Source organism: Sturnira hondurensis, unplaced genomic scaffold (genome assembly GCF_014824575.4).
Source record: "Sturnira hondurensis isolate 20B ecotype Veracruz unplaced genomic scaffold, ASM1482457v3 Scaffold0007865, whole genome shotgun sequence".
NCBI lineage: Eukaryota > Metazoa > Chordata > Mammalia > Chiroptera > Phyllostomidae > Sturnira > Sturnira hondurensis.
Genome location: NW_028080496.1, coordinates 10,106,957 through 10,133,866, shown reverse-complemented (window position 1 = coordinate 10,133,866; position 26,910 = coordinate 10,106,957). Strand labels below are relative to the sequence as shown.

At 44.4% G+C, this 26,910-nt stretch overlaps 1 protein-coding gene across 2 annotated transcripts in view; it reads right to left on the bottom strand.

Moving 5' to 3' along the window:
- Positions 1–26,910, bottom strand: part of LRRC28 (leucine rich repeat containing 28) — a 73,707-nt gene that overhangs the window by 9,364 nt on the left and 37,433 nt on the right. Inside the window, exons 6-8 of one of the 2 annotated variants that reach the window (XM_037053722.1) lie at positions 22,394–22,600; positions 10,836–10,938; positions 836–1,011 (exon numbers count right to left, since the gene is read on the bottom strand). In XM_037053722.1, coding sequence (XP_036909617.1) covers positions 836–1,011; positions 10,836–10,938; positions 22,394–22,600 — 486 coding nt within the window. The remainder of the gene's footprint in view (positions 1–835; positions 1,012–10,835; positions 10,939–22,393; positions 22,601–26,910) is intronic. The other variant, XM_037053724.1, reaches the window with a different exon arrangement.

Below are 26,910 nucleotides of genomic sequence, written 5' to 3'. Positions count from 1 at the left end.
TCCAGAGTTAGTGACCATTTAGAAAAATAAAATTTACTCATTGGTGACTAAGTGAATTTTTTTTTTTTAGTTAAAAAAAAATGACTTCCCTTTGTAATAGACCTTTCTGGAAGGTGAATGTTAGATTTTTTAATGGACTTTTTTCTTTAAAAGCAAAGAAAACATGAAGCAGTTTTAAAAATACTCAAAATGTATTTTTCTTATTCATATTGCCTTTTGTAAAGCATCTGTGGTGTCCACTCCACAATACCTATGAAATCGACACCTGCCAAGTCCTTTCCACACCATGATGAGTCGACACGTTGTGGTAATACTGGGGGCCATACTGAAGATTGTTTACTACGGTTTCTCCTTTATATATAGAAATTTCCCAGATCTGAGGAGGCCGTGAGGCAAAGACTTGCCTTGCTGGAAGAGGCACCTAGCTTTGCTTTAAGGACATGACCTTCGAGAATTTTTTCCTTCTGGAGAAAGTGCCCCTCGCAGGCTCCTTATATCCACCAAATATACATCCCCCAAACCAGTTTCTTTTACCTAAGCCACAAGGTTTAGTTAAACTTTTAACTGAAGACTGTATTTTAGTGAATGTGCCTCCGTCTCTGGAGGGAAGTGTTGATACAATATTAAAATATTTTCAATATACAAAGTCCTATTGCACAACAATGTGAATGTACTTAATTCCACTGAACTGAATACTTAAAAATGGATTTGAATGGTAAATTTCATGTTCTGTATATTTCACCACAATAAAAAAAAAGACACCAAAAGAGGCCTCATACAAGACAATTCCTAGGCTCACCACGTGGGAGCAGGACAAAGGGAGGAGCCCGTGTACCTTTCAGAAAACTGTGGTAGTTGCGATGCAGACTCCTCATGGCCAGCTCCTGCAGAGGCAGGACGTGGTCACTCTCCGTGCCGATGGCCTTCACCTCGGCGGGGAGGAAGACGGTGAGCTGGCCCGATGAGAAGGAAAGCAGCTTCACCTCGGAAACTTGGACGGGAGCGCCACAGCTGCAGAAAGACACACATTCACAGTCGTATTAGCGAAAAGGAAAAGACTGGAGGTGCCAATAAAAATGTGCTAATCAAAATATACATTTAAAATTGTAAGGCGCTGCTGAATTGCCAGGATTCTTTTCAAAGCGAACAGATGCTGTCCCGCGTGCCTGAATAAAGCCTGGCACAGATATCAAAATTCATCAGTTGGAATTCAGCTAAATCCTCACTGAGGTCCAGTTACTTCCAGTAAGGATGGACTTGGAAGGACTTTCCTTCACAGGACCTACAAGTTTGTTTTGTGAGCTCTATTCATCCTCATTTTATGACCCTCTCCAAATTTATGTTTATTGAAGTTGTCAAAATTAAAAGGAAAAAAAGGACACTCTGTTAAGTTATAGTACCTTGGTTTAATAGAATTTTTTGTGTGGAAAATACCCTACAAAGCAAACAGATTTTTAATGGTGGAAGATAACTTTATTGGATCCTTGCATAAACTTGTGGTGAAAATATTCTTGGCAACACAACTGAATATGCCAAGTCACACCCTCTTCCACTGGGAACCAGGAGGCAGAGAAGTCCTTGTTCCTTCAGCTCCAGGGTCACCCAGACTCAGGGGCCCGATGTCATTCTGCCTCCTGACTGAGACCACCGGGTTACCTAGAATTCTTCACACTCTTCTTCGCTAATGGCAAGCAGGTGCCAGCCCGCCTTGGTCTCCTGGACATAACACGGGATCATCTGTAACCTCAGCCAGGAACGGGCAATAAGGAGAGGGCACACAGCCCTGGAAAGAAGCCCTCGGCTCGTTTGCTCACTAGCAAGTTCCTTCATCCACTCACTCCTTCCTTCCATTAGGAAATGTTTCCAGGGCACCTGCTACATGCCGGTCCACCAAGATACTTCGATGAGGAAACAAAAGCAGCAGCCACAACAAGATGACCCCCTTTTCTTGGAAAATGCAACAATTATGATATAATTGTTCTAACGTTGGGTCAGAGGAGACAGAGGGACTGACCCTGCCCGGGAGACTGGGGAAGATTTTTCAGAGGAGACATTGTCTGACCTCGAAGTCAGCTGATTTCCTTCCCCCAATTTCCCCATCCAGCTCAAGAAATGGAAGCCCAGAAGGTCACTCTGGGCCCCTCCATCAGGCAAAACCCATACCTCAAAGGAGCCGCCACACAAAATTCTAACATCATCTGTCAGTTTTGTCTTTTTCAACAGCATGAAGTATTCTTTGTCTGGGTCCTTTTGTCAACATTACAAGAAAAGAGAAACCCAAACCAGTATTGCTTATGAATGTAGTTTGGGCAAATTTTTATCAAAATAAATTCAACAATGTATAAAGTCACTATGACCAAATGAAGTTATCTTAGTAATCAAGACTGTATTACCAGCAGAAAATCAATGTAATTCATCATATCAAAATCTAAACAAGAAAAACTACATAATCATCTCAATAGATGAAGAAAAAGAGCCTAACGAAATTCAACCACCATCCCATATCTTTAGAAAACATTTCAGCAAACTAGAAATAGAAGGGACTTTACTCATCTGATAAGAGGTGTTTATGAAATGCAATAGTTAATATTGTATTTAATGCTGAAAGACTGTTTTCCCCATAAGTTCGGCAAGACAAACATATCTGCTCTTACCACCTCTATTTAGCATTGCACTGGAGTTCTGGTCAGCGCAATAAAGCAAGAAAAAGAAATAAAAGGCAACCAGATTGGAAAGGAAGAAGTAAAACTGTCTTTGTTTCTGGACGACATGATGGTGTACATAGAAAGTCCAGAAGATTCTACAAAACCCCCACTGGAATTAATAAGTGAGCTTATTAGCAAGTTCGGAGGAAATGAGATCAATATATAAGGCAACATTTGGACTTCTATGTGGTCTCAACAATCAAGAGGAAATTAAAAATCTATTAAATATCATATGAAATCGTATGAAAGTTATGAAGCACTTAGGGATACATCTGAGAAAAGATGTCCAAGATCTCCACACCGAAAACTGCAAAAAGATTGCTGGGAAATGAAGACATGCCTTCAGATCAGGGCTTAGAAAACTCAATCATGTTAAGAAGTGAATTCTTCTCAAACTGATCTACAGTTCAATGTGATGCAAATCACGGCAGGGAGTTTTTAAAATAGAAATTGATTTAAAAATGCACCAAAAAACAAAAACAAAACACCTTTCATGTGGGCTGTGGGATGAACTGGGTGTCTGCACTCCAGTTTGGTCCTAGCGACCGTTGTCACCGGTTTGTCTCACCATGCACGCTTGTATTAACTTCAGTGTTTCTTTTTCAATTTTTCATGAAGGAATGTCTCCTGTGAGTTCAATAAATTTCACTGTGGAACAGATCAAAAAATGCAAGACCACTAGCATAGTCAAATAATTTTGGAAAAAACCCTGAAACTAATACCACCTGGTTGTAAGACTCCCTGTAAAACCGGAGTAATCCAAAGATGACGGTGCCAAAGAAGGCAGATCAGTGGAGTAGAGGGAGTAACCAGAAACAGACCCGCACGTGTGGACAACTAATTTTCCACAAAAGTACAAAGGCAAAACAGTGGGGAAAAGGCATTATTTTTAACGAACGCTGTCAGAGCATACAAAAAAAAAAGGAAAACTTCAACTACACCTTGCACCATAGACAAAAATGAGCTCAAAATAAGTCACAGACCTGAATGCAAACCTCAACACTTAAAAGCCCTTAGAAGACAATATATGAGTGTTTCTGTGGGTTAGAGAACTTTTACTCTTATGAACCGTTTGTGAAGATGAGGAAATGAATCTCAATTCTTTCCTAATATGGAGAAAATTAAATGAGAGGCTTATAACCCACGTGCTATTATGCTGGGTGGCCATTAAGCCTGGAAACAGGCAACTACATAATAAATGATTCTTTTGATGATCTACTATATTTTATGATGATCAGATTTTGGTATCTACTTAGCTAGGCCTCGGTACCTGATATCTGGTCAAACGCCAGTCTAGGTGTTGTTGTGAAGACATTTCTTGAAATGAGGTTAACACTTAAATCAGTAGACTCTGAATGAAGCTGACCAAGCTCTATGATGTGAGTAGGTCTCATCCAATCAGCTGAAGGCCTCCGAGAAACAGACTGAGGTTCCCCGAGGAAGAGGGAATTCTGCCTCCACTGTGCTGCAGACTCACGCGGGAATACCAAGCCTTCCCTGGGCCCCCAGCCTGCCTACAGATTCCAGTCTCACCAGCTCTCTCAATCATATTTATTTTAGTTCCCTGGAATACATCAATCTCCCTCTCCATGCCCTCGCCTCATTCTATTCGTTCTGTTGCTATGGAGAACACGTGGTAAAATAATATTACTTGTTTCCAAATTTTAGAGCCATGCTGTCGTATGAGAACCCTGAGCAAAGCCATCAAACAATGGAAATGTAGGGTAAAAAGTAAGTAAATCATTTGTGAATATTTACTTCCTACTATTACGGCCGTATCAGCTCCTGCTTCTTAACCCAGTTGCAGACGGACTCTCCATGGACAGTACCCTACGAATTCAGCAATACAGGGTAACTGATGAAGGTTTAGAAAACCGAAAACCAGGCTTTTCCTAATGCTTTTCCGCTCTCCAAGAACTGAAAAGAGGAAGCTACTAAAAAGGCTCATGTTAGCAAGCAAGCGGATCCTCATTTTGTATAAGGTCTGATTTCTCTTTGACAATTCTTTTAGCAGAAGTCCCTACTCTCGCCACTGGATATAAAGAGCTAATTAAATCCATTTTAGGACCCATCTGTTATATGCCTCTCTGCCTAATGCGAGGGAAGGGCAGCAGCTATGCCGAGTGCAGGCTGCCGGGGTGGGGGAGGGGAAACCACCTGAGTTCGGGACCTTTGTGCTGGCCGTGGCCAAGCTCCCCTGACCTCGTCAGAGATTAACTATCCACCTTTGCTACCCGGAATGACGCAGGAGAGAGAAAGGTCTTCTCTGTCTCTGCTGTCAGGGAGCTAGTGGAAGGGATCACACGCACAGAGGTGGCTCCAGACCGAGGAGGAGAGAGAGGCGGCGTCCGCTGCAGAGGTCAAGAGCAGAAGCGACAAAGCAGCTGATGACTCTACCGCCACCTCGCTGTGTGACCTGGGACAGCTCCCCTAACCTCTCTGAGCTTTAGCCTCTTCATTTGTAAGATGAAATAGTATCACAAGGGTGGCTGGGCGGATGACGTGTATCAGCTCAGCCAATCAGTGAGCACGTTGCCCGGCACACAGTAGAGGTTAAGTAATGTTCATGGCTGTGCTTCCTGTCTATTATCATAATAAACGATTCTTTTGCTGATACACTGTGGTGGCGAGATGGCGAAACTTTTGTGCCCAGATCATTCACTTGGTCCAACACCAGTCCAGTTGTTGCTCTGAAGGTCCCTATCGTTTCCACCCAAGATTGGCACCACAAGACTCCAGTGCAGGGCGCAGGGGCGCAGCTCTGTGAATGCACAGGGCGCGTGGGTTGAACGATCCGCTGCCCCTGGCTGGAGTGCCAGGTGCACGGAAGACAAAGCCAAGTGCGAGGGAAGCCGGAAAGACATCTGCCTTGACAGCGAGTGTCACTCATCTCAGTAACAAATGATCATGAAACGAACTGTCAGCAAGGCGGAGGGCAGCCCCGGGATGTGCTTCTGTTCACAATGAAAAGAAACGATGACTAGTTGGCAGTGATGAAGCCTCGGTATCTTTGATTTCCAACTCAATAGTGTTTTTGTTATTTCAGATTAAGTGCCAAGATGATTACAAAAAGATTGCACATGTGAACCCTTACGTGCATTAATAAAACAAGTTAAAAACCTGTTACAAATCTTAGTATCTTTGGCTTAGCTACAAGGCAACCTATGAAAACTGTCACACAATTTCCTTTCAACTCGATATTTTCTGCTCTTCGGCACTTCACCTTAAACAAGCTCAACGAAACGTGACATCCTCAGCCACTGAGACCAGACTCCACAACGTGTGTGCGATTGAGCAACGTCATAGGTATTTTCACACTTGCCATTGCACCTAACAAAGAGTTCAAGGGAAAGAATTCATTCAAATCCCCTTCCCCAAAGCACCAACTTACTCTCTTTTACCCTCCCGAAGGTACGGCATGTCATCCACATGCTCATTAGTATGCCAACTACCACCAGATTTACCCTCTTTTTTAGCAAAAGTTTTTTTTCCCCCCAGCTTGGGATAACAGGGAAAAGGGAAGGGGAGACGTGCGTGTGGAGGAGGCAGGAACTGTGCCACTCAGAGAGAATGAGCCTGGGACTGGGGAGAGGCGACTGTCATCTTGGCCGAGGGTCCTTTAATGCTGAGTTTTGTTTCATCTGAGAACCCACCTGACTGACTTTCACTCTTGAAAGGTATTTTTGCTGGTTGCTAGGCTGGTTGGTTGGTTGGTTGTTGGTGGTGGTGTTGTTGGCACTTTAAAACGTTGTTTTACTGTTGTCTGGTCTTCCAATTTTCTGATAAAATGGTAACAGTCTTTAGAATTATTCCTTTGTACACAATTTGCCATTTGTCTTTGGCAGCTTTCACATTTTTCTTTTTATCTTTGGCTTTCAGCTGCTTTGCCTGGGCATGGTTTTCTTTGTAAATTTATACTGCCCAGGCTTCTCTGAGTCTATAGAAAATGTAAATTTATGTCTTTCATCACAGTTGGGAAATTTTCAGACATTATTTCTTTAAACATTTTTGTTGCTATTACTGCCCCATTCTCTCCCTATTCCCCCTCTGGGATGTCCATCATACACACATCGGACTTTGTAATATTATCGGGCAGGTCCTCAAGGCTGTGTTCTCCTGTTTTCAACCACTTACCTGTTACTTTGGACTGAAACGTTTTTAGTGATCTACCTACAAGTTCATTGACTTTTCCTCTGTTACACCCATTCTGTTGTTAGGCCCACTGAGTAAAATTTTTATTTCAGTTATATTTTTCCACTCCAGAACTTCCACTTGTCTCCTTTTCATATTTCTATTTTGTTTCTGGTCTTTTCACTTGCCGCAAACTTACTTTTCTTTACTTCACCAAGAACAGTTGCTTTAAATTCCTTATCTGGCAATTCTAACATCTTGAGTCCTCTTGGTTTGGTCTCTGCTGATTGTCTTTGCCTGTGAGAACAGGCCCTCGGTTCCTTGAGAATTCTCCTTATTCTACAGATTATATAATTTTGGGTTGTGGCCTGAACACTGTAGAGGTTATATTGTAGAGACTCTGGATTCTGTTATATTCCTCTAAAACTTAAACGGGAACATTAGAGTTTTTGTGCTAATACATAATTCACGACTGCACTGGAAACAAACTGCAAATTCTGTCCTTGGGGCAAAATCACGCTTTGGGTTTTTCATCTGTAGCGAGGCTACCCCACGGGGGAAACTCAGATTCCCAACACTGTCTGTCTGGCACGTGTAGTAGCCCCCACATGAGAGTGAACTGTGACCTAGAGCGTAACTTTTTACTCTACTGGTTTAACTCAGAACTCAGAATGGATTTCTGTATAAACACGTCGGATATCTTGAGTGGTTATGTTAACAAACCATTCATTCAAATCATTTAACCAGTGTGTGCCCAAACCCAGCTATAATCGCTCATTTACATAAAAAAAAGGCAAAGCAGCAGCTCTGTCCCTTCTTATATAATCAGTCCACTGGAAAAACAACTGGTGCGGGGTCACGTTTGCCAGTGGCACTGTGAATTCACGTTTCCCCAAAAGAGCTAATGTGCCAATTGCCACTGTCTGCAATTCCAACACGGGAGGGACTTCTCCTTCTGGGTAAAACATAGAAGAATGGCAGACGTTTATTTCCTCCTGTAGGGAAAATTTGAAAACCGCAGACAAAGTTCAAGTTGTACTCCTCTGTGAGGGCAGTACCATGCAAGAAGGCAGTGAGAGGCGACTCCAAGAGGGCTCCCACGGTCCTCCCCAGCCCCCCAGGGTTCACTCCCTCGGGCGGCCTCCTCCCTCCGAGAACAGTAGGGTTGGCCTGGGTCATCAACAGGATGTGACAGAAATGACAGTGTGTGACTTCAAAGTGCGGTCTTAAAAGACAGTCCCATGCTCTAGATTTCCATCCCTCTCCCTCCCCTAGGGTACTTATTAAAAATATTAGAGTTGCTTCTGTATATGGGGAAAAACATCGGAGTTTTCTCTGTCTTCTCCACAATTCCCAGCACAGTGCTAAGTTGCTAGTTAAGGGTCAGTAATTCTTTGACAAATCAATGAACATATAACCAGGAGGTGGTAACGTTATTCAGATGTTCATGGATATCATATCTGATTGTGTGGGACTTCGGAGATTTCCTGAAACCGTGCACTACTTCCTCATTGCCGTTTCGAGGCTTGTTTGTGTGTTTCACACCCGGTTTTCGAGTTCCCTTCTGCAACGTGAAGTGCACCGGTGCCTGTACCAGCCTCTCTTCCACAGGGACGCAGGTTCCTACACCCGGGCTCCTTCGCTTCTGCTGCTGCTTTACTCTCTTGGATTCTTAATCCAAAGGGAGCAACGGTAACCGCTTCAGAGGCAGCTCAGCACATCAGAAACTACATGTCCCTGTGTCCCAGGCCTGCATCCGGCTAGACACACCATGTGTGATCAGTGGAGAGTGCAGTGTGCCCGATGGGTCTTAGGTTCTCGGCTGCAATATCATCTCCCTCCCGGGAATGAGCACCAAGCCTGCGCAATTATTTATGGTCCATGTGGATGCCTGGCTAGACTGTAAGGTGCACAAGGGCAGGTACTGAATTGCTTTCCTCATCACCGTATGGCCACAGTGATCATACAGAGAAGATACTCAATAAATAGTCACCGAATGAATTCGAGTTAATCAAGAAACACTCACTGAGTGAACCAGTGGGCCAAAGTCCACAGTCAGAATCAAGACGAGCATTTTCCAGGCCGCAAATATCCTTTTGCTCTCAGAAGCCTGATCTACCCTTTACCCTCTTTTTCCCAAAGCAGCCCCCACTTTGGCTTGGAATGGGGGCACCCTTTTGCACAGAGTCAACAGACACAAGAGATTTAAAAGAGGGGGGCCCTTAATTCTGTTGTCAAGGCGTCAACAGTCAGCATCTGCTGGAATTCTGAATGTTTTGCCATAAAGCATCGTACCAGTGGCTGCAAAATGGGTTGCCTGACCTTTCGATGAGCAGTTCCGGCACAGAAGCACCAGAGTCGCATCTGTGAGAAGGAAACCCACAGACTGCAGGTGCCGCGGGCTCACAGTTCACTCACGAAGACGCCTGCGCTCCAAACTGCCAGCAGTAGAAAACTCACTGTTCGATACTCTCCTTTTAATAATAATTTTATTTTCCTATTTCTACTATCAAGGGGAGATGTTGACAATAACAACAATAATAAAAGGTAGACTGCTAGCTAAAAATTTGCATGCGTTACCCCACGATTTATTTTCTCAAAGATTTGCAGCTCTGCTACCAGATACCAAGTCAGGGATTAAAAAACACCCCTCTGCTCGGAACAAAGAGCGCTTTCTGGCAGTCGGTAACGTCCACACCTAGACACCAGAGTGGAAGGCTCTTTCTCTTAGCCGTGGTAGAGACCACGCGCATTGCAGCGCAGCCCCGGAGGACTTTGCTTGGTGCAGAGAACACCGCCTGGCCCTTGGAGCTGGCTCACCTCGTTCCATGTGTCTGGGCGATTGAGGGCACTTTACTCACCACTCGGAAGCGTGAGGCTATATTATCACAGCTGTTGCATCAGCTGTAGAAAAAACTCAGTGGGCTAAAAGACTCCACCACACATTCTGTTATCTCTGACTCACAGAAGGTTCTGGAATACGTCGCCGAGCTTGTCTTTCATCAGCCTGTATAGGCACTGAACTCACCTAGGGCTCTTCCGAGATAACAGCTATGTGATTTTTCCTAAGGGAGGGCCACTGCTCCTGGGACGTCCCTCTCCGGGGCAGTGGCTGCTCGGTGCCTGTCCCCTGGAGCCACGCCAGCGGGGAACGGCTGTCCTCTGTGTACAGGCTGACTGCCATCCCTCTTCTTGCCAGAACTACACACAGTGAGAGCCAGGTGGTGCAAGGCACTGGAGATAACAAGGAGGGTCAGACGCACTAGCTAAGTAGCCTCGAAGGTATTCGAAGGATCCTTTGACCGTTTAAGTGAGGAAAGGGAGGCCAGTCCAAAGCAGGTTCTGGAGGCCTGGTTGTCCCATAGTAATCCTGGACCTCTCTGGGCACCGCTCTGAGGTGGCTGTGTCTCAGTCTCGTAGGAGGAGCCAAAGCCACCTTTTTAAAGGGCTGACTGAGCAGGGAAGGTTCGTGTGGCTCTGAACGCGAGTGCCTACCATTTCCCTTTAACCGAAAGACCTGCTTCAGATGGCGAGTCAGGATTTGTATTGAGGGGCTGTTTCAAAGGCTGAGTTCTAAATATATCCAAGTGGTGCAGTTCTAGATGGCAGGGTGTCGTGGTAGTAAAGCTGTCAGCGCAGTGGGGTGCGGAGAAGGAAAAGCCTCAAAATTAACACGGATGCTGCCTGTTCTGGCGACTGATACCCAGTTTCTAATGCATGCATAGATTCACCTTTATCTTTTGACTGGAAATTAATCAGCAATGTACCGACAACTCCCAGCTGACTAAGTGAACTTGAATCACAACACCCTAAATTGCTTGCCCAATGTTCTTAGCTTCTAAAGGTATGTGGGTTAGCCCATTGAGGCCAAAGACGAAATTGAACGAGATTATCAAAATAGTTCATCTCTTCCTAAGTTAGATCCAGAGCAAATCATGAAATAGAAACGAAGGCAGCCAAAGAGTTGAGCCACAGGGTGAAACGTGGAGTCCGCCTTACCCGCTGCAGCCGATGACCTTATTGTACAGGTAGGATGGCAAGCCTTTCAGATGGGCGTTGTTGTCCACGTACACATACTGCAGTTCTCGAGACCGGCCTAGATCTGGGTCGGAAAGGAAAGGGCTGTGATTCCGATAATTACGCATCAACGGAGCACGAAATGTAAAATTTAATACACACTATTAAAGTAATTTGAAACCTCAATTCTGACAGAAAACTTATGGATTTACACCCTTGGTGTGAAATCATATCACCTAGAAAATTCGATTCTGCATCAGAAACCATGGCTGCAGATAAGTTATGTAACCCACCTGGACCAAGGTTTCATAAACTGCAACATGAGACGACTGGAAATAGAATATCATGAAACTTCCTTCCCACACAAAAATTCTAGCACTTTTTAAATAAACACTTTTAATTTAAGAATGTAAGCTTGTTATAGGTTGTTTAGTTGGATTCGTTTTTCCCCATAGGAAAAAATGTTAGAAACACTAAGTCAGCAGATCAGCCTGAACAGGCCGAGCTCGGCCCCTGTATTGAGATCACTGGGTCTCCCCTCCCCGGGCAGAAAGGTGGCAGGAGGGGTCAGGGAGGGCCCGAGACCAGGCCCTGCCTGGGCCGGGGTCTCAGGAAGCCAGGCAGACAGACATGGGAGTGGATAACTGCCCATGGCATCAGCGGGGGAAAGAAGCAAAGGGAACCCCGAATCCCAGTCCTCCAGTGAGGTGTGAAGGTGGGGGCGAGGCCTGCAGGCCCACGAGTGGGGACTGGAATGCGTGTGTACCAGCAGCGGGGAGCGTGAGAAACAGGACCCAGAAAGGAGGGTCTGCAGCAGGAACAGGCGTGCCAGGGAGAAGGAGCACCCAGATGTCTTCCCGGGGGAGCTGGGCGATGGGAGAGCAAAGACTGGAGGAGGACTCAGTAAGGAGACAGGCATGAAGGACGGAGAGCAATCTCTGGCCAACAAAGGCAGCAGAGATGGGGGGGGTCAAGGTCATCCCTTCCTGTCTACGGTGTGCCCCAGAATGTTTACCCAGCTTTCCTTCCCACTCCTGGCGTTCACTGGGTGGGGCTACTTGTCTTCATTGTCAAAGACCAGAGTCCTCAGCAGCCTTGCCAAGCCTCTGCTCCCTGAAGTGAGAACACAGCCTGTGAAAAGTTTCCTGGAGTTCTGTCTGTGAGAATGGCAAACAGGCAATAGGCTGAAGGAGATCTCTTCCCTCTTGTCCTTCAGTTTAGGAAAGACAAAGCCACAGATGGTGAAATTAGGAGGTCCTTAAGTGTATTTGCATTTCAAAAGAAAAACCATTTACCCATTAAGGACCTTTTAGGCACTCTGATAGACCTTGGGGATATAGATAGGAATGCGATATAAGGCAGACATGAAAAGTGATAACTGTAATACAATATGACCATCGCTATTAGAGGCTTTATAAAGTCTTATGGGTTCCCAGATGTTCTCTGGACAATTTGTTGCAGAAAGTGGGAGGGGCATTAACATCTGATTGAGGGTGGGAAGGGTTCCACAAGGAAGAGGGTAGGGCAGGGTTAACAATGCCTCGGCTCCACAGATAATGCCTCAGTCCTGTCAGATAATCCTGCCCAGGACCAGCCTGGAGCAAGTCACGAAGAGAGAAACCAAAACTGGGAGCACTGGGGACAGTGGGAGTGGGGCATGGGGGGCTGGCAATGAAAGGGGAGGGGACTTACAGGGAGAAAAGAAATTACTGGGCTACTGGCTATAGGTGCTCTTTCTAGTGGGCGGTTTTAAAATATCTTAACACCAGAACAGGCAGAAATGGTACATGATTTTGGGGAAGATCACTGACTCCGGGGGAGATGACTTCCTTGTCCCGAGGGCCCGCCAGCAGCTTCTGGAGAGGAAACCAGGCTCCAGTCAGCAGCCGTGAGGGTCAGCCATGTGGGAAGCAGCTCCTCCAAGCTGCTTGGTCAAGCTCCCAGGTCAAGCCTTTAGGTTGCTACAGCACCAAAACTGTAAATATCTCGTTCTTCCTCCAAGGTTTGCCTATTAATTTTAGCATCCATCAATGGATCTCATTTGCAAAAATCATTACATGGTGTTTATCTAAGGGTGATTTTCCCTGCTCTAGCCCTTAAATCAGCTACTTCTCCAAGGAGCCTCAATTCTTTGTATTGGGGTGTGGTGTTTAGAAACCAAGATCCGAGGGCTACGTGTGCTCATTACCGTGGGGGTGCCACTGCTTCTAGGATGTTTTAGTGGGTAGACCTACAAAACGTGTGTGTGTATAGTAACCCACGTGCACAGACCCAGCTACATTACTGGAGGTGCACCTTCAGCAGAGATTCCTAGACGTGGACTTGCTGGGTCAAAGGTACGTACATGTGTAGATTGTTTGGAATTTCTCTCCAGAAGGATTATATCAATTTGTATTCCTTCCAGCGATGCATCAGCTTTCCCAGAGTCTCACTCACTTTTCAAACAAGTTGTCCTATTTGAGAATTAATTGCTATTCTGACAGCTGAGAAATAATAGGCCAGCATTGTTTTAACTTGCATTTCTCTAATTATGACTTTGAACATTTAAAAATATGCCTAAGGGCCCTGGCTGGTGTGGCTCATTGGATTGAGCTCCGGCCTGAGAACCAAAGGGTTGCTGGTTCGATTCCCAGTCAGGGCACATGCTTGGGTTGCAGGCCAGGTCCCCAGTAGGGGGCGTATGAGAGGCAACCACACATGGATGTTTCTCTCCGTCTCTTTCTTCCTCCCTTCCCCTCCCTCTAACAGTAAATAAATAAAATCTTTAAAAATAGTAAAAATAAAAATATGTGTAAGGGCCATTTTTATCTTTTTTTTGTGAATTGTCCATTCATTTTTTATGCCTGTTCTTTCACTTAGTAGCCATGTGGCCGAGCCTCTGTTTGCACATGTGTTAAACAGTGTAACAGTGCCCAGCCCCTCAGCCTTGCCAGGTCGTGATAACTGAATGGGAAAGCAAGCTGTGAAATTTAAATCATTGTATAATATGTTTTTAAACATAAGACTATATAATTACCGAAATAACATATAGCGCTACACTAGTAAACATGTACAGACACATCTACTGCTATAAAAGGCTATACATTTACAAAACACGGATAAAAAAAAACAGCTAGAAATACTAGAATCCATTTGCAATGAAAAAGGCCTCAAAATGACACTAAGAATTCCTGTTCTAGACTCCTTCACTACCTCTCTCATAGAAACACAAATCCTGTCATCGCAAAGAGAAAGCTTTAGAGTTCACAGGTATGTAGAAAACTAGGATTTTTTGTTCAAAAAGAAACTGCACTGATGAAATACGAATACGCTCTCTGCTCCGATTTGCCTTCCAGAGCCCCTGGGGGGCCCACAGGGGAGATTCTTCCGTGTGGAGTGTGGTGCATTCACTGGGAGACGGAGGACAGTCGTGTCAGATGACCCGGGCTCGAATCCTCCTCATTCTTCTACAACCGCGTGACCTCGATTTCCCCATCTGTATAAAGGGGGAAATGCTGCCGCCTCTTAAAGTGAGAAATTACTAACAAAGTTTACAAATCATCCAGCAGAATTCCTAGCACACACCTCCTCCAATGGACAGCAGTTGGTATTTCTCCTCATTCTTAGTAACTGACACATTTGGAAGTGCGCCCCCCGGAGGTCAGATAAGAGAGAATTCTCCTTGGCCTGCAGCAAAAGGTGCTAACGCCCTTCCGAACGCACTTAACTGCACGGAACGCAGTTGGAGGAAGCAGCCTCCAGAGACCGTGATTCATCCACTCCAGTCAGGGGCTCAAAGTGGGACGTGGGAGAGGAAGTGCCTCTCTCCTCCCGTGCGCACGAGAGAGCTCCTGCCCAGTCAGTGGGGCTGCGTGCAAAGGTCATGACGCGGAGCTAGACACACGCTGACACTGGCTTCTTCTGATACAATCAGCCTTCTTTCCTTTCCTGGTTTTACCGGAAAAAAATAAATAGTCGATGAGTTAAACTTCGATTTGGTGTAGATCTTATGTCAGATTTTCACTATTCCTGAGAATTCTTTTTGCACCTCTTTTTTGGGGGAACATCGTTCTTCCATAGTATGCCATGATGGAGTGAACCATTTTCTACTGAAGCTGGAAGGAAACAGGCATGGGCTGTGCTCAGCGCTATTACGCAGGAGCCGGGATACCGCATGGAGGTGATGATTGGGTACAGACAGGGCAATTTCCCAGGGAACTCCGTCTTGGGCAGAGTAAGAGGAACAGTACTGCATGACATGATGCAGGGAGCTTTGAAGTCGGAACCGAGTGCGAGTCCTGGCTTCCTCCTCTGGAACTGCTTCAGGATGCGGTGGGGGCGGGGAAGGGGTTCCAGCCCTCGGGCCTGTCGCCTCCTCTCTGAAATGGAGCTGACAGTACTCAGGTCGCACGCAGGCATGTGAGGAAGATCAACAAAGTGCACAACGCCAGCTCGATCCCTTGCATACTAACTGGTGCTCAACACACTTCTGCTTTTTACCCTTCTCTTCTGAATACAGAGAGATCAGAAAAGGGGGCAGAAGTATAAAGAGAGCCAGGCAACTCTTGCTTTGGCTGACACTGCACTGCCTGCTGGCGGAGGCTGAGACACCTGACACCCAGCAAGGTCACAGGCTGGATGAGCAAGGCTGTGACAGCCTCACGAGAGCGTGCTCTCAGCCAGAAAGCCGTCAACTGGCAAAGCCTCAAGTGCAACAGGATGGCATTTTTAATCATATGGAGGCTGACATGTAAGTATTTTCTGCATGGAAAAGCTTGGATTTCTTCTTTTCTTAAAACGGAAAAAAATCTTCATTCAATAATGAACTTTGGAAGATACCATTGATCTGGCCAAGGACTGGCTAATGAGCTGGTTAGTTTTCTTGCTTCCATTAATTTTAATGAACCAATATCTTGTAATAAACATATCACGCACTAATACTTTTTCAAATTCCCATGCAAAAATGCTCAGTATGTGAACTTTATAAAGCGAGGAAGTGGACATCTGCCTAAATGCTAAAGAAACAAAGAACTTTTTCATGTGGCTTTTTAAAGTGCTGTACTGTGTCTCAAATGGTTTCCTTTTTTGTTTTTTTCCAGGCTCACAGATCAAAGTATTGTTACTTACAAATTAGCAAAAGCTAGCAGTCTTGCACAAACTCCAGTTCCTTTTTTATGGAACTTCAAGGCTCTGGCATATGCGGCCCACATGGCTGAGGACGGAACAAAAAGGTCCCGTGTATTAGGCGCTTGCTCTTCAACTACATGGTCAAAGCCAGCACGGAGTGGCACAGCATGGGTGGCACCAGACGGCACCTGTGTACCATGGCCGGGCCACTAGCAACTCCTTTCTCCCCCCCACCCCCCTAGAAATGAATGACACATTCTCTTCAACAAAAGGATGGAGCAAGAGAAATCACAACATCTCGACCAAAATAGGTTGTTTGGAATGTTCTATCGCCATTAAACCAGTTATCATAGTTTGGTAAGTTGGATCTAGTTTTAGTCATAATTACATTTTTATTTTTTTTAAATATTTTATTTATTTATTTTTAGAGAGGAAGGGAAGGAGAGAGGAAGAGAGACATCAATGTATGGTTGCTTCTCGTGCATCCCCTGCAGGGAACTGGCCCCTGCCGGGAATTGTCCTGCAACCCAGGCATGTGCCCTGACTGGGAATCGAACCGCGATCATCTGGTTCACAGGCCCGTGCTCAATCCACTGAGCTACACCAGCCAGGGATAATTACATTTTTAAATTCCTATAAAATGTGGGTATCTTTATCGTGAATTCAGAGTATGGTGTATTAAAACTACTTTAAAAGTAATTTAAATTACCTATGTGGTGCCTTTTACAAAGAGCACGTTTCAACCACTTTTTTCAAATAATAAAATTTTTAGTGCTGGCTTCTTCAAATACATTTTCATACACTCCATTAACTCTTTTACATAATCATATTCTTTCTGATCTAGTCAACATTTACACAATACGACTTCACAGTGAATTAAATTTTAATAAGGAGCTCCGTACACAGTAAATCAACAACTGTTGAATTAAAGTAAGTCGATTTTAATGAATTTGAATAACTGAAGCGTCCCGTTGCCTTGGCTTCAACCAGCAGGTGTCTGCACCTCTCCCTCTGTCCCCCAGTTCAGATAACAGGGCGTGACCAGCCCTGGGCCAGACACCGAGCTGGGTGCTCGAGGTGCGCATGTGCAGACACACCGGGTCCAACCCTCCCTCCGTCTGGGAAACAATCCAGTCAGTTCCCACTGATTGCACGCTGTTGCAGTAGGTATGAGGGACACGAGTGTTTCAAACGGGTGTTTCCATTCTTACTGGATTCTGACTAGAGTGCTGTGAGGTCGGCATCAATGTTACCCTGTTAGTACAACTCACACAGATGGAACAGTCTTTCCGAGCCCGAGTTCACGCAGCTATGAAATGGCCGTGCAGGAGCTCACATGCAGGGCTGCCCACCTCACCGTGTGTTCGTTAGACAACCGCCCCTCACAGAGCACTTCCACAGGGGCAGGGCACCCCCACCCAACTAGGAAACGACGCTGGGGGTGCCCAGAGGACTGGCACTGTGCCCACGCACCCAGGCGCAAAACTAGATGAACAAAATGTTACTCAGTTTCCTCTAACAGACCAGATGACTGGTTCAGAGTTGTGTCTTGCAGATTTAGGGCAATCGTTCTAAGGAATACCAATAATTGCTTCAGAGAAGGTTCTAGAGAAGGAGACTCTGCACTGACTGTCTGGCACAGACTCGGGGACTCAAGGGTCACAACAATGTCCCAGTGCCACAGCAGCGGGCTTGGGGAGAAAAATGTCTTCGTTCCGCTTCTCCTCTCGAGCTGCCGCTCAGCTGCCCTGGTACCTGTCTCCCCCGCAGCCAAATCTGCAGAACTTCACTGAAATCTGTGACCTACAGAAACTCTGGATTCTTGCTGAAAGTCAGCGAACAGTACCTTCCAGTCATCACTAGCACCTCACAATCTTGTCACTATTGAAAAATCTCCAAGTTCCAGAACCCAATCGACAAAAACTTGGCTGGCAAGGATTCTGCTCCTGGTCCACCCCTCGTGCTGCTTACTTTTCTGTTTCAGATCTGTACCTGGGAGAGAATGAGCCACAGTTCTCTCTTCTGTTTTTGAATTGGTATCTGGGAAAATAGAGTTCATGTTTTCTTATTATTCACCCCCTACCCCAAATCTTACTCTGAAATGTAGAGAAAAATATACATTTGTCCATCTAAGCCTCACCTACTCCAGGTAAACTTTTCTCCTCAGACATTATCATAGCTAACACAATAGGATAATTCACAGTTAAAGGCAGTATTATTTATTATTCAACATTAATGTTGGGCCCATGCTGCAGAAGCCATAGTAAATAATCTGACTAACTCCCTAAAGAGCCTTAAGGCAAAGGCAAAGGCCTGATGTGATGAAAGAAAAGGTTTTCATCAAGACAGTGGAACAGGGTCAGGTGGGTAAGCTGCACCAAGATGAAGGAGGAATTTTTGTTGGGAATACTTTCAAAAAAGAGTTCAAAGAGTAACACTGAACACCCACTTTCTTAAAGAAATAGACATTCTGGAGTTACAACCTCACTCCTGAAACAAGGTCTGTATGGACTAGAATTAATAGAAAAATTCTCTCCCACATTTTACCTTCTTTCCAGCAGTTTTTGAACTTGTTTTCAAGCCCTCCTGTTTACTGTTTTTGTTACACTTTTGATGAGAGCTGGAGCAGCAATCCCCACAGAACACGAGACAGAAGGCGATTTCGGTGGTCTCCTCGGGTCTCCCCTCGGAAAGCCATTCTCATACTTTCTACGCAAATACGGGAGTAATCCCCACCTCTGGGACCTCTGGTCTGTCCCAGAACAAACTTTTCGGCACTGAAATGTCCTTAAATCACAGACTTTGCAGTCTGTACTTTAAGTGAACAGTCACCTCAAGGCAGGAGTTCTTCCAGCTGCAGATCGGGTGCACTCAGGGCTCAGTGAAGTACAGTTTGCACCTTTCTCGAAGTCTGAGATCACAGAATTCTCACGTGGTTTTTGTCTAGCTTTCGTATTGGTTTGAAGTTCAAATAGATCCCCCACGTGGACTGAAATATTTTCTTTAAAAAAGGTAAATAGCACTTCTTTTCCCGACTTTCTAAGAACACAGAGAAAATAGGGATAAGAAGCAATACAAAAAACCAAACAAACAGAGCTAACAGACTTGTGTCTTACAGGCCACTGCAGTAATAGAGGGGATTTTAGTGTGGATTCTAAAAATGTCTACATGCTAGTTTCTAAAACTGAACTGCCGTTCCACATAAACGACACGTTTTTTTCTACATGAGGTAGAAAGACTACGATTACTCCCCAAAGCTGGAGTGACCTCCTGTCGTCCGATAAGAGGGCCAGTTTTGCACCCTCACCCGTCACAGTGGACAGTCCGTGGAAGTTGAGGAGTGGCCCTGTCGCTCACAGCACGGGTCTCTGCACAGGGGATAACTGCCCCCCCCCCCCGGGGTGGGGGGAAGCAGCAGCGTGCTTCCAGAACACCCAAGGAGTGAACCCAGGGACTGGGGCAGAAACCCAAACCATCTTCCATGACTAGGAAGCCGCTCTCTGCTCATGTTTGGGTTTACTACCTGGTAGTTCATACACCAGGAAAGTCCATACATTTCTTTTCTGTTTTTTTTTTTTTTGGTAGCACCCCACTTTTTTGTTGTTGTTCAATTACAGCTGTCCTATATATTCCAACGCCACTTGCCAAATGTTCTTGTTAAGAGGTTCGCCGTTTTCTACCTGAACTGTCAGAAATTCACCTGTGAATGTGGGCGCAACTTCTGCTTTCTTGGTTTCTTAAACTACAGAATTTGTTGCTGACATTGAGCTTTGCTGACACAGCACTTCCCAGGGCCTAGCCATAGCCAACGGGTGCGTGGGAAACCTCACGGTACGCACATCTAGTATTCAGCGTGAAGGAAGTTGTAAGCGGGACTGAATATCAGGTTTATTAATTATGGAAGAGAAACCAGGAACACTTGGTCAAAAGGCCCAAGAGGAGAAAACTTTTCCTTGTGTGTTCTTACACTGTCAGAAGCCCAGAGGTGCGCCACGGCTCTTGGGGCTACTCAGTGTCCAGAGCTATGTTGACCCAACAACAGTCACTCTGCAAGGCCTCTGTTAAGTATGTTAGCTCTAGACTCAAGAGGCTAAGTGCCCTCTTCTCAGTGACAGTCACCACTGCAAACAAAGCTGGCCCACAGGGTCACTCAACCATCACGGTAGAGTCATAAGAGGGGTGCCTTCTTTCTGAAAGATGCACCTTTTACGACGAAAAGGGAAAGATGCAAAGAGTATTAATGCTTTAGGTGCTATTACAAGTGGTTAAGTCATCCTCACATAGAGCTTCCACAGTGACTTTCTAAAGAGGCTGTAGTCTACCGACCCTCTCAGAAGCCCCATAAGACACGCTTTCCTTCTAAGTCACGCTCCTCTGGCAAGGCATGCAATTCAGTCTCTAGCCCCCCAAATAAAACCCCCACCTCCAACCAGAGTAGGGGTAGTGCAGGACCCATTTTACAAGCGCTCCAGTTCCTGGATCATGCTCGTAGAGTCAAGGTTGAACGGGGGACCCGCCACGTGAAGACCTGGGTTGTGAATGCGCATGTGCACACAGCGTCTTCAGCTGCTGTAAGAGGCAGCCCTGCCGGCCGAGTTCCCCAGGGAGGGGCAGCACCCTGAGCGGGGGTGGTGAACGGATCAGTAAAGAACTGGGTGAGACAAGGAGCGGGCTGCCATGTCAGGTTGCCCAGAGGAGGCTTCGAGAGGTGAGAGACAGGAGGATGGGTGACACGATGAAGGTCAAGTTGACAGAAACACCAAGAGTCCTCTCAGTCTTATTTTATTGTTGCCGTTGTTGTTTTTTTGTTTTGTTTTGCTTTGCTTTTTTTTTGTTTTTTAACATAATGAAGGTGGATTTGGAAAGGGAATTTAATCTGGTGTTGAGGAAGAAGATAATTAAGTCCATAGTTGTCCGCCCGTGAAGGTTGTGCACGTGAAACCGTTCCTTGAATTCCTTTCTGATAAACCAAAGCTGGCTGATACCCAGAACCACCTGGAACAGGGCCAAATGGAGCATGTGCCCTAAGATGGGGGAATTGGGCTCCAACCTGGGTCTTTGGGTTTGTAACTCGGTGCTTGTCCTATGCAATTGTTCCATAACCTGTGCTTTATGCCACAGGGACATTTATTTTTCCTCTCCTTTTCTTTTTTTTAAATATTTCATTTATTTATTAATTTTTGGGGGGAGAGGGAAAGGGAGGAAGAAAGAGAGGGAGAGAAACATCCATGTGTGGTTGCCTCCACACGCCCCCTACTGGGGACCTGGCCCGCAACCCAGGCATGTGCCCTGACTGGGAATCGAACCAGTGATCTTTGGTTCACAGGCCTGCGCTCAACCCACTGAGCTACACCAGTTAGGGAAGGTTTTATTTTTTAAAACCTTCTTTTTATATGTAAAATTTTTCTTGCTTGAAAGGACACTCTGTTTTCTTTGAACTGTAGCTTCTTTCTGAAATGGTTTATTTTATTTTGTTAATTTCATAACTATAGAATTTAATTACATTTATAGAAAAGTAATCTTAAATTAGATATTTGTTATTACTCAAATTGATTTTCATGTCTCTGACTTATTTTGAATTGAAAACAATATTGCGCTCTATTACGGTGAAAATATTTCCTTTCAGGGGGTAGCAAATTATTCACTTCATTGTCCTCAGAGATACATTATTCATTATAAAAACCCACTTATGAGTAAAATCATATGATGCTCCTTTCGACAGTTTAGGGTTTGGTGGGGCTTCCTGTTTGAATTGTTCTTAGGTGGCACTGCTGTTTCTTACAAGTTAACAAAATAATTCAATTCTCAGTGAAAGTAAATGTATTGTTTTCCCAAAGACCTATGTTCTTCCATGTATATGGTGTCAGGATGGGCCAGCTACAGGACTCTACAGTGGATACTGTGTTATTTATTACCTAGAGTGATATTCCTGGCGCAGCAGGCAGTCCAGCCAACTTTAAAGTCTTCAGAATGGTGTAGCCTGGTTACCCCGCGATGCTAACCCTTAGAACGCCTGACACGAAAGTCTCTACACAGACATCAATGTCTCAGTGGGTGTTTCGTTCCAGCAGCGATCCTTTCACTCTGCTCTAGAACCCCTGTCCATTCTAGAGTTATACATAGAATCCATATGTGTATATACACACACTTTAATTCGTTTCTCAGAGCAAATCATTTTGTATCTCACACGCTTTGTGCCTCACCAAATTTTTAGCACAGATTTCTTGTTTTGTTTTTAACGAGAAATCCTGAGTTGAACTGAACTTTGTCACCTGCGTGTGATGCCCTGTTCACTGCAAAGATGGATCTAGAGAGGCCCTCTTGCAGAGAGAAGGAAGAAAACGAACTGACCCTCGTCAAGGAACCAAAGGCACTGGTTCCATCTTACTCTTTGGCTTCTTCGCTTTGCCATATATATACACAGGATCACTTACCAAGCGGCAGAAATGCAAGACGGTTTCCAGCCATGGAGAGCTCGTTGAGGCTGGGCAGCTGGCAGAGGCGGCGCGGCACGCACCGCAGCCGGTTTCGGTCCACGGAGAGGTACTGCAGAGAAAGGCACAGGTGAAGCCTCTCGGGTAAAGTTAGCAAACGATTGGTAGAAATGTCTAGTGTCTGCAGCTCCTTCAAATCGCCAACCTCTACAACCAAAATCAAAATTAAGATAAATTGCATCCTGATTACATTAATTGCATTCACTAAATAACATGAATCAATACTGTAACAGTTCAACCAGATAAAAACCAGTAGCTGCAGCTATTTCCATAAACGATGAGGCTGAGGCACGGGGCTTAGGTTTAGTTTGCAGATCGTCCACCCTGGCGTGGTATCTTTCAATGAACCTGTGAGATTTTTTTTTTTTGAATGGAGAAAGTGTTGGCATAGACAAAGGAGAGACACAAAGGGGTGAATGTGAGCCAGAAGTCTGTTACTATCACTTCTGCTTCTCAATGAATCAGAAGTTGTTGCCAGGGTGAGAAAAACAGTCACTCCAAAGTACCTGGTTTTTGCTATTTGGGGGATTTTACCTAAGTAGATAGCAAGGTACTTAAGCATATGTTATAGTATCCCAGTTAAGTGTACCTTGTCCATATGAACTAAATAGAAGCTTCCTGGACTAACAAGTAGGATGTCTTTGGAAACTTTTACCATGCTAAAGATTATAACAGCAAAATGAACTTATTGGTAGGTCACATTTTTAGAGCTTTTCCAGCCACGTGAATCCTTTTCATAAACCCATTCAAGGTGTACACAGCCTACGAAGATGGATTTAATTCCACCCAGATGAGATCCTTCTCTAATATTCCCTCATTATTGATGTCCATATCTGTAATCTGTCCGTGGTGAGTACAATTACGTCCTTCTCATTCCCTAAATCATCACGTCTGGAGGCTGGGAAGTTCTCTACAAGGTTCTCTGTCCTTCCCAGGGAAGCAGCCCACGCAGCTCGTCTGAACAGAGGAAGCAATGTCCAGGGGAAGGACACGCACTCTGTCCCAGGACTTGTGGCCCCACAGGAAGTGCCGGGCGGGACAAGTCTACTTCTTCTGCATCACAGAACTTGCAGCTGAAGACCGCTGTGACGCCAGCTCGTCACCTTCTCTAACCCTGACGCTGTCTGACTCTGACCCTGTCTGGCCCTGACCCAGGAGCCGGCTCTCTTAGGCCGGTGTTTCCCACGCTCCCACCACCTGGCCCTCCGGGCACAACCCCACTTGTTCAGGGCTTGGACGAGCATCAGCAATGTCTTCTGTATTGGACAGAAAACCTTCTGCCTTCTTGATGCCCCATCACACAGACCAGCTTCGCCCGCTGCCACAGACCAGGGGTTGGCAAACTACAGCTCACAGGCAAACCCGGCCCACGGCCTGCTTTTGCACTGCCCGCAAGCTATGACCGGTTTTCACATTTTTAAGGATGTTAAAAAACAACAATAACAAAAACAAAAAGGAAAAATGTGACAGAGACCCTATGTGGCCTGCAAAGCCTAAAAATTGTTACTCATCTCACCCTTCTCTGAAAGTTTCCCAGTTTTTGTCAGAAACCTGTTAACAGGAGCATTTTTATAACTATCTTAAATAGATTAATACAAATGCAAAGTACATTAACTTCTAGTTTTGTTAAAGTAAAAAAATGTAAAAAGTCACACAAAAATTATTCTCAAAAATAAAATTCTTTATAAAACTAAAAAATAAAATGTATATTAAAGTTTGAAAATTCTATATACTGATTAGCTGGACACTGGAAATAAGCAGAATAACTATCCTTGGGTTACATTCATATCATTTCATCAGTTTCTTAGCTGTTTTTAGTTCTAATACTGTGTTACCTGCATTTTCCTCCAGTCTTTTCAATTTGGTCTTGTTATGTTCCTTTTTAGTAAAGTTGTTTATAACTAATTTTACCCGTAATAAATTTAACGTTATCGATGCCCTCAGAACTACTTATTGACCCGTCGTCTTGAAGACAAGGCGGTGTCATGGACACAGAGTCACAGCGCCTTCTGTTTGGGATGCGAGTAGGACCTGCCTCTTTTCAGCTGGTCTCCCTGCCGCCCGCAGTGGCTCAGGGCGTAACACCCCTCCGTACACTTTTGTTTCTTCATGTGCCTACAATAGTCCTCACTTCGCTGGTGCGTGCATTGTTTACTTGTGTGCTAAATACACAATACCTTAAAACTTTTCAGCTACTTATAGAGTATCCTGCAGATCATTCCATTACGGCCACCTAGTCATTACTTCGACAAAGTGTTAAAAATAACACTGCAGTGCAATTTCAGAAGAGAAAACAGTAAGTTCCCCCTCGGTCAGCCTTCTCGGCTGGTGCACACTGATGGACTCTGGAGTTTTAAATGGGGATGGGAAGGAAGCCGCCTACTGCATGCCAAGCGGGTGACCACAGAGTCAATAGTGAGGCTTGGTATTTTTCAAGCCCTGGCTTTTTCCGGTACCACTAAAGACAGCTCTCATCTGGGCTCCGAGGCGCACCAGGCTGGGGAGAGCATGCAGAGGAAAAAGGACAATGTTTCGGTGCCAGGTTCTGTTCCACATACTGCAAGCGCCCCTCTCTGTGTTCAGGCGCCTTCTCTAGCCCGGGCTGTGGAAGGCCACACTCTGGTGTGTGGAAATGGGTTTGAGCCATGATCCTGTTGCTTACCAGCTGGGCAACTTTGGGTTATGTAGTTCAATATTTACACCATTGGTTTGATGTTCAAAAAATAATTGATAAAAAAGGGATAGAATAACACATACCTGAAGGGACTGAATAAAATATCCCATATAATTCAACAATACAGGGCAGAAAACTATTTATTTTTAATTTTCAGCTCATTACACTACATTCTATTCTAAATGTAAGTTCTAAATATAAATACCTTTTTAATTGATGTAGTTTTATCACAAAAACAGTTATGAACACAGTAGGTAGATGTTGCTTATGTCTAACACAGAGAAGGGGGCTCAGGGAAAGTAGATGTCCTTTAGAAAGTGAGCAAGGCTGCTTTCCTTAAATAAAAAAGCTAAAACCAATCATAAGGAGCTTGCTATAATTTCATAACTTGGAATGTGTGGCAGGTAATATTTAGTAACAAATAATCACAAGGGGGAATAAAATGAACAATACCAGAAAGTTCATTGGAAAAATCTATTAGCTATATATATATGCATTTGCCTAATATGAGCAATATCAAACTAGCAATTAAGAAGTTTTCTTCATTACGAAAGACAATGAAATACTGTTTGGGAGGTTTAAAATAAAATGTTCTAAAATATCTGGCATCTGAGAAAACAAAATAGACACAGATACCATTTAAATATTTATGTCTGAGTGTCAAGCTTGTCAGTTAATTCCCAACAGAAATTTTAAAATGTTGAAGACATACTTCACAAAAGAAAAGCATATTATTTTGACATTTTACCTAGTCTTTGTACATGATTAAGTTATGCACTAAAGTCTCACGCAGTGTTGTTCAAAATAAGTTATTTACCAGGTTTTTATCGGATGTCTAAACAAATAATTTGATACTTGACGTGCCTAGCAAAATGTCACTGACAATATATAGAAAAAGTCAGTGATAAAAATAAAGAAAAAAGATAAGGAAAACTACCTCGTAAGTATTCTTCCTCAGTGGCAGTTACAATATAGCTAACAGACAGAAATGGCCTGCGTCCTTCCTGTAGACGCATTCTGTCTGAATTTTAAAAGCGTGCATTCACAAACGTAGCGTCTTCACCACGGCTGTGTGTCGATACACGGATGGCCACTCGGACCCTTCATCGTCCTCATTCTGCTCGATTCGTGGAGGCCCCACACGCAGATTCCTCATTTCATGCTATATTTTAGTGACTGTCTATTTCTCAGATTTCTTTTAGGCAGGCTTTATTCCTCTTTCCCGAGGCAGCACAAAGGAGTTTCTGACCTGAATGAGATCAGCAGGTGCCCATTGTTGGCATAAAACTATTATAATCGCCGCCTCAAGAAATGCCACAGCATTGAAGCCCAGAATAAAAATTTATTTTTTATTTCATTCCTTTGCAGAGAATAACCACAAGCAATCCAAATTTCACTATCTGACAAATATCATTACAATGCCTGCTTTCATCTCACTGTCTATACTCAAATTAATACAGGGAGAAATTTTAAAGAGAAAATTTTCAGTGTGTATACGTTTCAAATCAACCTATTCTAGTTTGTTTCTTTGAAGTTCCCATAAGAAAAGCAGCAATGTGGGAAATCAGGAGGTGGCTGATAAAAGGAATGATCTCCATTGATAGAACACAGAGAAGTATCATGCTCGGCCTATTAAAAATGTAGTTTTAAAAAGTGTTCTCCATTAATTAAAGAAATTTCGTATTAAATTAAAACTGCACCTCTGATTTCTAAATATTCACCCTTTTTTAAGAAACGCACATTATCACTATCAACATGAGATGTTTTACACCAAGGGATTCTA